The 14,346-nt window shown below is 48.0% G+C and overlaps 1 protein-coding gene across 2 annotated transcripts in view; it reads right to left on the bottom strand.

The window, feature by feature from the left end:
- unc5b (unc-5 netrin receptor B) overlaps positions 1-14,144 on the bottom strand; it is a 196,292-nt gene extending 182,148 nt beyond the window's left edge. For both annotated transcript variants that reach the window (XM_055661770.1, XM_055661769.1), the window contains exon 1: positions 13,412-14,144. Coding sequence is in view for 1 of the 2 variants with exons in the window: in XM_055661769.1 (XP_055517744.1) it covers positions 13,412-13,484 (73 nt within the window). In the remaining variant the exon portion in view is untranslated. The remainder of the gene's footprint in view (positions 1-13,411) is intronic.
- Between the last annotated feature and the right edge of the window lie 202 nt (positions 14,145-14,346).

The following is a 14,346-nucleotide window of genomic DNA, read 5'->3' on the forward strand; positions in this document are numbered from 1 at the left end:
ACGTGTGGTCAACTGTTGTAGGAAGTAGGGCAACGTATGTACGACAAACAGCAAGTGTGGAAACAAAGAACTCCAGATGCTGTTTAATACACAAAAGGACCTTTTGTGATTTAAACAGCAAATGTGATTGTGACCAGATAATCTGCTTTGGTGATGTTGCTTAGTTTTAGTCTTTGTGATACAGTGTGGAAACAGACCCTTCAGCTGACCCGAGCCCGCACCGACCAGCGATCCCCGCACATTAACACTATCCTACACACGCTAAGGGGCGATTTTACAGTTATACCAAACCAATTAACCTACAAGATAGATATAGATATGCCATTTATTGTCATTATACATGTACAGTGAAACTGAAAGCTGCTCGTACTCAGTGCATACATACAATTTAGCACAACAAACAAGAAACAGAAAAAAAACAGAAGGGAGATGGGGGGGGGGGGACATATATACATATATCATATATACATATATACAGATGGAAGTCCGTGTTGGGCGGTGTAGTCAGTGCATGTGTGAATTTGAATTTATGGTAGATATAATTCTCGGAAAGCAACTATTCCTGAGTCTGTTTGTCCTGGAAAAACGGTCCTATACGTCTTTGGAGTGTGGGAGGAACCCGAAGATCTCGGAGAAAACCCACGCAGGATGTACAAACTCCGCACCGACATGCACCCGTAGTCAGGATCGAACCTGGGCCTCTGGCGCTGTGAGGCAGCAACTCTACCGCTGTGCCACCGTGGCGCAGTATTGAATTTGTGTTTGAAATTATTTCCAGCAAATGCTATACTTTTCCTCCGAGCGTTGACTTTCTCCACTGGTGAAGCTTTATCTCTGCACCTTTCAAAGAATTCTGACAATTTAAAGGCATTTAATCAATCAACTTTGTTCTGTTTTTCACTGGGGAAGTAAGTCCAGGCTGGTTTATGTTTTCCTGCTCGTTATAACCTCTCCGTTCTGGAATCATCATTGTAAATCTTCCCCTTATTTTCTCCAGTGCTTCGGTATCATTTTACATTGAAGCACTGAACCGCTTATCCTGGTGCGTTTTATAGATCCTGCAGTTGGGATCGCAGGGAATCTGGGCAGTAGGTAGGGAGAGGGGGGGGGGGGGGGGGGGTGTCTTGCTCTATATATAGACTTAAAACACACACACTCATACTCACTAAGTGAATAAAGAGCCTGTCCCACTTTCACGACCTAATTCACGACCTCTGCCGAGTTTGCCCTTGACTCATACTCGCAGCATGGTCGTCACGAGGTCGTAGGTAGGACGTAGCAGGTCGTGATGCTAGTCGTAGGTACTCGTGGCATCAAGTAGGTCGGGGCGTTTTTTCTAGCCTGATGAAAAATGTCCACGAGTAAAAAAGGTCATGAATTAGGTGGTGAAAGTGGGACGGGCCCTTAAGGGTCTCGACCCGAAACGTCACCTATTCCTTCGCTCCACAGATGCTGCCTGACCCGCTGAGTTTCTCCAGCATTTTTGTCTACGCACTCACTAACGCACACTTTCGTTCTTGGCTCAACGCTTCAACGCAGGGTTTGCACGTTCTCCTAGTGACTGCGTGGGCTTCCACCAAGTGGATGCAAAATCCTGGAGCAACTCGGTGGGACAGGCAGCATCACTAGAGAGAAGGAATGGGTGACATTTTGGGTCGAGACCCTACATCTATCTTTGTCTCATCTCTATCTGTGATGTTTATATACTGGCTATATAGTAAGGGTGATTCATAAAGGTGTCAGGGGTTATGGGGAGAAGGCAGGAGAATGGGGTTGATAGATCAGCCATGGTTGAATGGTGAATTGGACACGATGGGCCAAATGGCCCAATTCTGCTCTGAGAAATGACAAACTGAGAGGACAGACGGGGCTTCAGTTGAACACCCATAGATATAAAACCGCCTTGTACGCTGTTGTATCCCCCTCAGTAGTGCCAGCCATTCACCCTGGATTCCACGACTATGTCTCGTCAGAGGGGTCTGACCCATTGGGACAAAGCTAACGAAAGGGGAGGGCACTTGCACCAAATGAAATGTCCAGGGGAACACTGAAGAAGGGTTTTGGCCTGAAACGTTGCCTATTTTCTTCGCTCCATAGATGCTGCTGCACCCGCTGAGTTTCTCCAGCACTTTTGTGTACTGTAAATGGCTTGATTGCAATCACGTATTGTCCTTCCGATGACTGGACAGCACACAACAAAATCATCTCACTGTACCTTGGTGCACGTGACAATAACTCAACTGAACCATGGGCTGGGGGGGGGGGGGGGGGGGGGGGGAGGGGGGGGGGGGGGAGGTGGTGAACAGGAGTAGGAAAAAAAATTCATGGGTTGTTTGGGTGAGCAGAGGTCCTACTAACAAGTTGAACAAATGGTTGCAAATACTGTAGCGACACACTTGAAATCACTGGCTTCCCTTCATACACAGGCCACCGAGTCACGACACACACTATAGTCAAAGCAACCCTTTGTGCTCAGTCCACCACAGCCCATGGTCCACTAGTGGATGGATTTTCAACAGGAAAACACATTTACAGATAATAGATGGTGGAATATGACTCAATAAATGGGCATCTTGCACAATATAGAAGCTGGTCCATTTTCATTTAGATTTATGGTCATTCTACCGAAGGCAGTGGAGACGAATTCACTGAATGACCTGATTTTGTACCATACATGTATTCAAGAGAGAGTTAGATATACAGTAGCTCTAAGGGCCAACAGAATCGAGGAGAAAGCAGGAACGGGGTACTGATTCTGGATGATCAGCCCTGATCATATTGAATGGTGGTGCAGGCTGGAAGGGCCGAATGGCCTACTGATGCACCCTATTTTCTATGTTTTCTGTGTTTCTATTCCTCCAGTCTCCTGTTTTCCCACGCAACCCTTCGGCACTTTGACGCTATCAATATGTCTACTACCCTCAAATAAAGGGCAGAGTGCCAGAGACCAGCGCAGGTATAATCGCCAACGCTGCTCTGTGGGTTCCTGGAGCCACGGACAGCACTGCTAATGCAGACACCTTTCACTCTCTATTTCAACCACAATGAAATGTAGCCTGAGATTCCCGCACACTTGCAGGGTGGGACTCCCTCCACCATTCCTTTCCTTTCAGACTCCTCGACGTGCAGACCTTTAAAGGCCTGTCCCACAAGCATGCGACTGCATGCGGCAAGAGCGGCCAAACCAGAAGCGGGGGCCACGCGGAGGTCGAGTGAGTGACATGACATTCGAGCGAATTCCGCGGGAAGTTCGCGCGTGACGTATGGGGCCGAGGCGGCTGCGGGCCGGTAGGCTGTTGCCGCGCGGATGTTTTTCGGAGACCCGCGCGATGTCGGGACCAGCTCCGCACAACTCCATACGGCTCTGGCGATCGAAGTGGGACCGGCCCCTCGAGCCGTAGGGCTCAAGCGACCACGTTAGGTCGCGCTTGCCGCATGGAGTCGCATGCTCGTGGGACCGGCCCTTTACTCTCCACTTTTCACCTCCTAGTCTCCATCACCTTCTCCTCTCATCCCTTCCCGACCTGACACTTATCTACCAATCAACCCCCCTTTACCTATCAAGTGCAGTTTAGTTTATTGTCACGTGTTCCGATGTACGGTGATAAGCTTTTTTTTAGCGGGACCAGAGGCAACTCTCTCTGCCCACCGCTGACTCGAGTGAAACCCCTTTATCTCTCAACACCAACCAGCACAAGAGGAATTGTCAGGGAGACCAAGGCTGGGGCCAAAAGTATAAGAGTCTCACTAATTAATCCAATTGGGAATTTGGAAGAAATCTTTCCACAAAGGTTGGTGAGAATGTGAAGTGTGAAGACACCACCAGATGGATCAGTGGAGATAATTAACTGGATAGATGCACAAGGGACAGAGGGATGAGCGCAAAGGGTGAAGTGAAGGCAGGTGGGGAGAGGGCTTGTGTGAATACTAGTTGGGCTGAATGGCCTGATTTTGTACCATCCATTGTATGTATGTGAACTAACTCCTGTAGCTTAACGAACATGCTAACAATTAACTTCATGGTGGCGTAGTGGTGGAGCTACTGCCTGGCAGCGCCAGACACCCGGGTTCGATCCTGACAATGGGTGCCATCTGTACGGAGTTTGCACGTTCTACCTGTAAACTGCGTGGGTTTTCTCCAAGATCTTCGGTTTCTTCACGCACTCCAAAGACGTACAGGTTTGTAGGTTAATTGGCTTGGTATAAATGTAAATTGTCCCTAGTGTGTGTAGGGTAGTGTTAGTGTGTGGGGGTTGTTGGCCGGTGCGGGCTCGGTGGGCCGAAGGGCCTGTTTCCGCGCTGCATCTCTAAACTAAAGTAAACTAAACTAAATTAAATTATCTGCGCCTTTCATAAAGAAACCATTGTTGTGCAAGAGAACACACACGCACGCACGCAAATCCCGAATAGCTGTGGGTTATGAGATTTGGATCAATGCCATTTTCTGTACAGTATTAACATAAAGGCACTATGAATAAACTGATATATATTATGTGAAATATACATCAACTTTCTTTTTCAAATGTAGGAGTCTGTCCCTTTTCTAATATACTCTCTACAACATCAGTTTCAAATACCACTCGATACATTGTACAACTCTGAAGTTTAATAACGTCAACTCTAAAATGTTCACTCCTTTTAAAATAAAGACAGCATGGAGCGTAGTTCTACTACTTTGGAACTCTCACCAGAAAATTGGAAGCATACACACACAATACAGCTAGGCATGACCAAACCAATGCTGTTCTCTGCTGTGTTTTAATCCTCTGCAATTCTCAGGGTTACTTTTACCAAGCTCCTACTCTTCCTGCTATGTACTATTCACTGTTCTGGACTCAAATCCTACTGTGGAGACTTGAGCACACATGGTGAATCTCAGGAGATCCTGAGAGATACGGCATGGTAGCACAGCGGTAGAGTTGCTGCCTTGCCACGACGGTCAGGGACCTAGGTTCGATCCTCACTTCGGGTGTTGGCTCTATGGCGTTTGTACGGTTTCCTCGTGACCCTCGTGGGTTTTCTCCAGGTGCTCTGGTTTCCTCCCACACTCAAAAGACATACAGGTTTGCAGGCTAATTGGCTTGGTAAATTTTTAAATCGTCCCTAGTGCGTGTAAGATAGTGTTAGTGTGCGGGGATTGCTGGTCGGAGCATACTCAGTGGGCTGAATGGCCAGTTTTGGCAATGTATCTCCAGCCGCTACGGTCAGGCAAACGCCTCCGTTGCCATGCAGTGAGAACGGAGAGGTTGAGAAGGAGTTTCTTCCCAGAGGCAATTCGGACTGTAAACGCCTTTCTCACCAGGGACTAACTGTACAGAACGTTTTTCCTTCTATTATTTATTATGTAAAATAATATGTGTGTTATGATTGTGTTTATAATTTGTTTGGTTGTTTTGTTGTTCCGCGAGCATTGCCACTTTCATTTCACTGCACATCTCGTATGTGTATGTGACAAATAAACTTGACTTGACTTGAACTAAACTAGATTAAGGCTGAATCTCCAGTGCAGTAGTGTACCTATGAAGAGCCACGATTAGAGCAGGGTGTTGCACCTTAGTCCCTTCCCTGTCTGTTTGGGTGGAAGCAAAAGATTCTCAGCCATTACTTAGATAGCGAGTTAGGGATTTCTTGCAGTTTTCCTGGCAATCGTAATGCCTCAATCAGTTTTTCGATAAACATAGTAACTCGTTAAAACACAAAGTACTGGAGGAATTCAGCGGGTCAGGCAGAACCTGGGGAAGGATTAGACAGGTGACGTTTTGGGGTCAGGATCCTTCTTTAGAATCAGTCTGAAGAAGGGATCCACCTGAAATGGATCTGTCAATTTCCCTCCACAAACCCTGCCTGACCAGTCGAGTTTCTCCAGCACTCGGTGTTTCCCTGAAGACGGTAACATCTGTAGTTCCTCCTGAATCCATATCAACTCATCATTTCTATTTGTGTGACCTTGCTCCAGATCCATTGGCTCTTGCAGTCCATAGAATGCAACAGTGACTACTCGTTGTGTAGGATGGAACTGCAGATGCTAGTTTATATCGGAGATAAACACAAAATGCTGGAGTATGCGGTGAGAATTCGAGTTTTCTCTGAGTCTGATGTAGGGTTCCAACCCGGAATGTCACCTACTCCTTTTCTCCAGACATGCTCCCTAACCCGCTGAGTTACTCCAGCGTTTTGTGTCCATCATCAGTGACTACTCATTGGTTGTCAACGAGGGCGGTGGAGGCAGGTTCTCTGGATGCTTTCAAGAGAGAGCTAGATAGGGCTCTTAAAAATAGCAGTCAGGGGATACGGGGAGAAGGCAGGAACGGGGTGCTGATTGGGGATGATCAGCCATTGAATGGCGGTGCTGGCTCGAAGGGCCGAATGGCCTACTCCTGCACCTATTGTTTATTGTCTATTGTTTGTGATGTTTTGAAAGTGATTCGAAAGTTGCTATAGAAATATAGGTCCTTTTTTCCCATTCATTTGCTTGTTTAAAGGCTGCATTTCTTTCCGTGAGTGGAAGTAAATTTTGAAGAGAGGCGCAAAGTGCTGGAATAACTCACAACGGGCCAGGTAGCATCTCTAGAGAGAAAGGACAGGTGATGTTTTTGGAATGTGTAGGAACGAACTGCAGGTGCTGGTTTAAACCGAAGATAGAAACAAAAAGCTGGAGTGACTCAGCGGGACGGGCAGCAGCTCTGGAGAGAAGGAATGAGTGACGTTTCAGGTCGAGACCCTTCTTCAGAATGAAAATAGGGGGGGTGGGGTTGAATTTTGAAAGGTTTTCTCCTGCCTCTAGATGTCACTATGGTGCACTCTGTAGAAAGGTTGACAGGAAGACATGAAATGCCACCTAGTGGTAGATGCTCAGCAGTCCCAATGCCTCTGATCTCCTCAGGGAATTAACCTTAACGAATCTCTCCACTTCCAAACCGAGCCGATGATAATAGAATCATAGAAACATATAAAATAGGTGCAGGAGTAAGCCATTCAGCCCATCGAGCCAGCCCCGACTGCCATTCAATATAATCAAGGCTGATCATCCAAAATCAGTATCCCGTTAGGGCTTTTTCCCCATATCCCTTGATTCCCTTAGCCCCAAGAGCTAAACCTAACTCTCTCTTGAAAATGTCATCATAGTGCATTAAAACAACAATTAGAACTAGCAGTGCAGGAAGGAACTGCAGATGTCGGTTTACACGGAAGATAAGACACAAAATGCTGGAGTAACTCAGTGGGCTGGGATGTATTTCTGAGTGATGTTTCGAGTCGAGACCCTTCTAATTATAACTAGGCGCAGTCCCATATCACAAATGCAAAAACTGCCCAGCAACGGCACAGAGGTTCCCAGTAAACTGGTTGTGCAGTCTCAAGCAATAGTGGGCTATAGGATCTTTGGTCTCAAGGCACCAAGTCTACATGTGTATTGCCTCCGCTACCAATACTTCAAGATCAACTAATCAGAGAATGTCTGCTCCTGTTTACCTTGCTGGTGTAGTGGTACATTATTACACAGTTCAGTGGCCTGGGGACAATGCCACTAGTTCATCCCATTAACCATTGTGTAACACTGTGCTGAATAACCACTCTGAGACTCGAGTTAGAGTGACTGAGTGAAGAACACAATGAAATTTCAACCCACACAAAAATCACTGATGCATCTCCCCGAGCGGCATTAAAGAAATAAATAGACAGTGTTATAAAAAAACAGGTACAAACACATTAATTCCAACCCAAGTATTTCATCAATAAATCAACCATTATCCAAATAAAGTTTAGATTAAATTCTTGGAGTCATCGTTTATCATGATGGGATTTAAAGTGCGAGCTGGTTGCTTGTCTGTTACAAGAGGTTTGCACCATGCACATGCTGTTTGAGCCAAGCAGCCAACTCATAGACATGTCACAGCCAACTCATCTTCACCAACCTCTACATCCATCAGCATAGCTCTCTGTCCCTTTCTCCCACAAGTTTTCCATTGAATGCCACAAATCACCGGGAACATTTAATACTAAAAACTGTCCGTTGGCTCAGGACACCAAGACGGGGCCATGAAGGATGGACCGGGTTAGGGGACAAGTTCTAGATAAAAGCCAAATACTTCAAGTTCTTTGAATGCACACACACACATATATATATATATATATATACACACACACACACACATATATATATACACACACACACACACACACATACACACACACACACACACACACACACACACACACACATATATACACACACATACACACACACACACATATAGTATTTGAAGTATTTGTGTGTGTGTGTGTATATATATATAAGTATACAAGTATAATATATGTATATATAATATATGAAATATGTGTACGTGTGTAGGTATGTACTTGAAATACTATATATATATATATATATACATACACACACACACACACACACTATATACATGTAGTATTTGAAGTGTGTGTATATACATACACACACATACACACACAAACACACACACACATATACTATAATTTTTTTTTAAATAAAAGTATATATATATATAATTCTGGAGGATATATATATACTGGTTTAAAAAAATAAAGCAGATGGATTTTAAATGTTTTCCATGATTGTTTGATCTCTGAGCACACAGAAAGATGCAGAAACTGCACAATGAGTGAATATAATCAGCAGCCATCCAAGGGTCCTACAGGATGTATAATGTCCATTAAGAATTGACAGATCTAATGGGCTCCAGGCTGCTTGTTGTCTCCAGAACACAGGCCAGTAACAGAGTGGAGATCTCAAGTATAGCACCCAATCAACCAGTCCTCCAGAATGAGCAGGGGGGGGGGGGGGGGGGGGGGGGGGGGGGGGGGAGAAATAGGAGCAGAGAGAGGGAAGAAAGTAGGAAAGAGAAAGGGAGCAGGTAAGAGAGACAGAGGAAGTGTGGTGGGAGAAGAAAGGAGATGGAAAAGGGGTTACAGAGTTGGGGGTAGGAGATAGGAAAAGAGTGAGGGGAGTGAAGAGAGAGAGGACAGGGGAACGAAACGGGGCGTATGAGAAAGTGACAAGGGAGATTCAGGAAGAGAGCAAGCCTCGAAAGGGGGGGGGGGAGGAGGGGTATGTGGGGAAAGAGTGAGATTAGAGCGATAATATATGTAAGTAAGTACGTTTATTGGCCAAGTATTCACATACAAGGAATTTGCCTTGGTGCTCCGCCCACAAGCAACAACATGACATACAGTGACAGTTACGAATGACTCAGAAAACTAACTATTAATAATAATAAAACATTCATGATAAAACACCATTGATCAAGCATGTGAACCAACAAAATATCGGGGAAGGATGGGAGGGAGGCACAAAGGTAAGGATACAAAAGGTGCTAGAGATGTGAAACTAGGAGGATGAAACTGCCACATGGATTTACAAGAATTATGGGTATCCATCATATTCAACATTGATTGGGCGTTTACAAGCTATTTCAAATTTAAAACATGTTAAACCTGACTCATAAAATTCAATAAACTGTTTACGGTGAAGAAAGATAATCAACGTCAAAATAGGTCCAGGGGGAGAGAGAATCTGATCATATTACCAGGCTTATACAACACTATTTATGTCACAACAATTTTACAAATTATTCCCCAGAAATGCCTCCTCCATTTCCAGAACACAATTTCTAGTCAAACAAGTGGAGGCTGGTGAATCAAGGTTTAACTCAGAGTGTGTATGCATGGAGAAACACTGGAGACTGGATATTTGCTTTTCAGTCACTAAGATCTACTAGATCCTCAGATTTCAAAGACCATCGATCCTTGCAAGGCTGGGAGATCACATCCTGTCCACCACAGGTAAATGGGCAAGACCCGCAGCTTCTGACTAACTTCCAAAAATGCACCATTGTCAACTCATTTCCCTGGCAATGCATTCAAACATTTGTATCCAAAATGCCGCACATCCCTTGGAAGTTGCAAAGAAGCTTTGGTGTCTGAAACCAGCATAAAATACTGGAAACACTCAGGAGACCAGACAGCTGCTGAAGGCTGAGAGAGAAACAATTTATCTACCAGTGGTGGGGCTGGTAGAGTTGCTGCCTCACAGTGCCAGAGACCCTGGTTCAATAATGACCTTGGGTGCTGTCTGTGTGGAGTGTGTACGTTTCGCATGTGACTGCATGGGTTTCCTCCCACATTCCAAAGACGTGCATGTTAGTGGATTATTTAGCCGCTGTAAATTGCCACTAGCGAGTGAATGCAAGATTTGAATAGGCGAGCGTTAGTCAGCATGGGCGTGGTGGGCTGAAGGGCCTGTTTCCATGCTGTATGATTCTATATAATGCCAGAATGCCACCTAGCCTGCTGAGTGGTTCCAATGTTTCTGCTTTTCATTATAACTCAAGTTTCTGCATGGTTGTGCCACAGTGCGTGTAGATGCACGTGCATGCATGTGTGTGTGTGAGTGTGTGCATGCACGTGCATGCATGTGTGTGTGAACATGTGCATGCATGTGTGTGTGAGTGCATGTGTGATTACATGTGTGTGTGTGTGTGTGTGTGTGTGTGTGTGTGTGTGTGTGTGTGTGTGTGTGTGTGTGTGTGTGTGTGTGTGTGTGTGTGTGAGAGAGAGAAGGGGTAGGTACAGAATGGGAGGGATAGTGACTGGGGTTGGGTGTGAGTACACACCAGAGTGTGTCCGTGTGGTTATATATAAGGGGGTCCTTAGGCAAAAGTTAGTGCGGATCCAGGCTCCAGATGTACAGGAGAGTGTGTGTGAGTTTCCGTAACCATTGCCTGTATTTTGCAGTATAACATCTTCTATCTTAAGAGTAGATTAGATTAAACTCTCCACATGCCAACCACAGTCACCGCGGGCGGCTCCACACACGGTGTACCAGCACAGTATCGTGCCTTTCATCCATACCAGGGGGCAACCTATATTTAACCTGGTGATGGTAACATCATCATGAACTGCAGCACCCTCACTTCATTCAGCCTGGGCCTGAGATGAGGCAGCCCCGTGTGCGTCCCGTTCAGGCAGCTTCACCCTGCCAGTGGTTACAGATATCAACACCAAGAGCTCAGGCCCGCACGCCCGTGTGACACTAGCTTTCTGAGTGATGTTAGTTAGCCAGGGTGAAACGGCAGCGTTTAATCACAGTTTAAAAATATATATTCATTGTTGACAAAGTGGCAATGTGTTGAGGTTAATTCTCCAGTGCGCTGTACAAGTGGCTCCAAGTCTACCTACACACCCCACCCTCAACTCTCTCCAGTCCTGGACCAACAGCGGGCTGCAGAGAGACAGAGAGATGGAGAATGGAGAGAGAGAGAGAGAGAGATGGAGAGAGAGAGGGGGGGTTGTGGTAGAGGGAGAGAGGGAGGAAGAGGAGGAGGAGGAGATGGGGAGAAAGAGGGCAAGAGAGATGGAGAATAGAGAGAGAGAGGGGAGAGAGATAGAGGAGAGAGGAGAGAGAGAGAGAGAGGGGGGGAGGGAGAGAGAGAGAGAGAGGGGGAGGGAGAGGGGGAGAGAGGGAGAGAGAGAGAGAGAGAGAGAGAGGGGGGAGAGAGAGAGGGGGAGAGAGGAGAGAGAGAGAGAGAGAGAGGGAGAGAGAGAGAGGAGAGAGAGAGAGAGCCCTGTGAATGTACTGGTCCAGAGACCAAGAAACACCTACACCGGGACGGGACTGGCGGCCTCGCGAGGGATCCGAGCTCTCAAACCCAATTTTGAGGAATCTCCTCGCTATATTTCTTGCCCCCACGCCTCCAAACTTTCTCCCGATAAAAACCAGAACCGCCCCCCCCCCCCCCCCCCCCCCCCCCCCCCCCCCTCCTCTCTCTGCCGTTCAGATCTTTATTGTTATTGTATAAATACAATGGCAAATATCGGTTGTGTTAGCGGCAGAGTCGTCTCCCGGGCAGTGGGGCTGACAGACAGATCCACTTGGAACCTGAGAAGAAAAGGAATGGGCGACTTTTCAGGTCGAAGTCTTTCTTCTGACCCCCGCTCCTTCTCTCCAGAGATGCTGCCTGCCCCGCTGAGTTTACTCCAGCATGTTGTGTCTATGTTCGGTGTAAACCAGCATCTGCAGCCAGCTCTTCCCTCCTCCCTTGTGCAGAAAGAAGCCCTTGTTCCACCGTTAGGATGAGGTACAGCGAGGCGGCTGCGTTGACCGAGCGTTGACCGAGGACAACGGCCACCCTCTAACCGGGAAAAAAATGTGCCCCCTCTAAAAACCCCGACCATGGGGAAGATCCCGGCCTCAACCCTTCCATCTGACACCAGCCAAATCCGGTGGGGATTCCCCCTGGTACTTCCTAACGATGCCAATCCACACTTCGCCATTCCCAACGCCCAAGTTGGGAACTCTAGGTTGCACGGACTCCAGTAGATCTGAACCCAACACAGTGTAGACCCCCGATCACTAACAACCACCCTCAAGGGGACAGGCAATCTCCCGCACGGCGGGGCCAGGTTTGCTGGGGGAAGGATGAACATTGGGAGAAAGAATGGGAGAGATGGGAGAGAGGGGAGGGTGGGGAGAGAGGGTAGCAGAGAAAATGAGAGGGGAGAAGACAGAAGGGGAGAGGCGAGGGAGAGGAGAGAGGATGGAGTAGGGAGGCTGGTGGCTGGAGGGGGCAGGTGGGAGAGGGGCGCAGGGAATGGGGTGGGAAGGGACTTGTACACGTTGGGAGAAAGGAGACGGGGATCGGGGCAAGGGAGGGATGGAGACTAGAAGGGGAGGAAGGTCTGTGTAGGGAGTTGAAGGGAAGTGTGGTGTGTGGGGAGGGGGGTGGGTGGGGGATGGGGGTGGGGAGGTTGTGGGATGGGGGGGGAATGGGGCAAGAGGTGGGGAGCAGTCATTGAAGGGAGACTGTGTGGGGGGGAGGGGGGTAGAGGGGTCTGAGGGGGAGTGGAGGCAATGGGGAAAAGGGAGCGAGAGGACAGGGGCGGAGGAAGGGCGGAATGGGGGTGAGGGCGAGGGGAGGCAGAGTGAAGCAAACTTTTTGTTGGCGAGCAGCGGCCCTGCAACTCTGCAGCGCTCACTCCCCCCCCAGCCCACCCCCCCTTCCCCATCTCTCCTCCTGCCAGTGTCCGCTGAGCTCCTCATGAAGGGGAGACAGTGTCGCCAAACCCCGGGCTGTCTAACTGCATCTCACCTCAACCCCCCTCCAAAAGCCTAATGATGTCCTTCAATGAGAAAAAATCAGCGGAAACGGGGCAGCTCTAGACTCCGGGGAAAAAAACTTTTTTCCCCCCTTCCTTCAAGGAATCATTGTGGGGTGTGGGTGGATAGAAATAGTTGTTAGTCTCACAGCCGTGGCCCGGAGAGGCTGCGTTGAAGCTGAGGTCTCAAGCAGCCCGCTCGCGTTACCCAACCCCGCTGTGAAAGCGAGAGCGAAGGCGGAGGTTTGACAAGTCCACACACACACACTCCCTCTCTCCTTACCTGCGTGACAGAGGCCGAGGGATAGAACCAGACTGAGAGCGGCCAGCCCGGGGAGCAACCGGGGCCGGAGCATAGCGCGACTTGCTGGATGGAGGGAGCCCTCCTCTCCTCTCCCGGCCGCGGCTAGTCTTGTCTTGAGAGAGAGCGATAGACGAACAAGCGAAAACACACACTCCCTCTAGCTCCGTCCTCTCTCTCTCTCTTCTGTCTTCGCTCCTTGCGGTAGCTCACTCCAGGAATATATGTGGGCAAACTTAGAACAGTAAATGTTTTCAGCAGCGCTTCAAAAATACAAGGATTCCTTGATTTTCCTTTTTTTCCTGTCCTTCCCGGGGAGAATGAAGTCGGTGCTAGCAGAGCAGACGGAGCCCGGCTTTCTACCAGTCACTTTGAAATACCAAGTTGTGCGTGATGTTCATTTCAGCTCCGTGGAATCACTCCCCCATCCAGTGTTGGTGCGTGTGTGTGTGTTTTGCAGACAGACACACACACGGCAGTATCCCGCCACTTCACCCTCTAGGTGTAAAGAGTTCCGCCCACCCCCCCTCAAAAAACAAAAATATATCGACGATATCCAAGCAAGCCCCGGGAAGTGTAGTCGCAAAACCCGGCAGCTTCCAGAACTCCCAAACCTCTCTCTCCCAGTCCGATCCTCCCCGAATCCGGGCGGCGGTGGCTTCAGAACAACTCGACCAACCTATAACAGAGCGAGTAGTTTAATAAACCCACAGCCACAGAAACATCCAAATCTCTCTCTCTCTCTCTCTCTCTCTCTCTCCCCCCCCACCCACCCCCAACCTCCTCCCCTCCCCACACAGCTGTCGATGTGCAGCCAGCTCATCCTCAATCTGATTGATGGAAGTCAAAGTCGACTTCTAAAATAGATTGTAAACTCTATATTATTAATAAACGCGGGTAGCCTGACCTCGGTTCCC

This window comes from Leucoraja erinacea, chromosome 34 (genome assembly GCF_028641065.1).
Source record: "Leucoraja erinacea ecotype New England chromosome 34, Leri_hhj_1, whole genome shotgun sequence".
In the NCBI taxonomy this organism is placed as follows: domain Eukaryota; kingdom Metazoa; phylum Chordata; class Chondrichthyes; order Rajiformes; family Rajidae; genus Leucoraja; species Leucoraja erinaceus.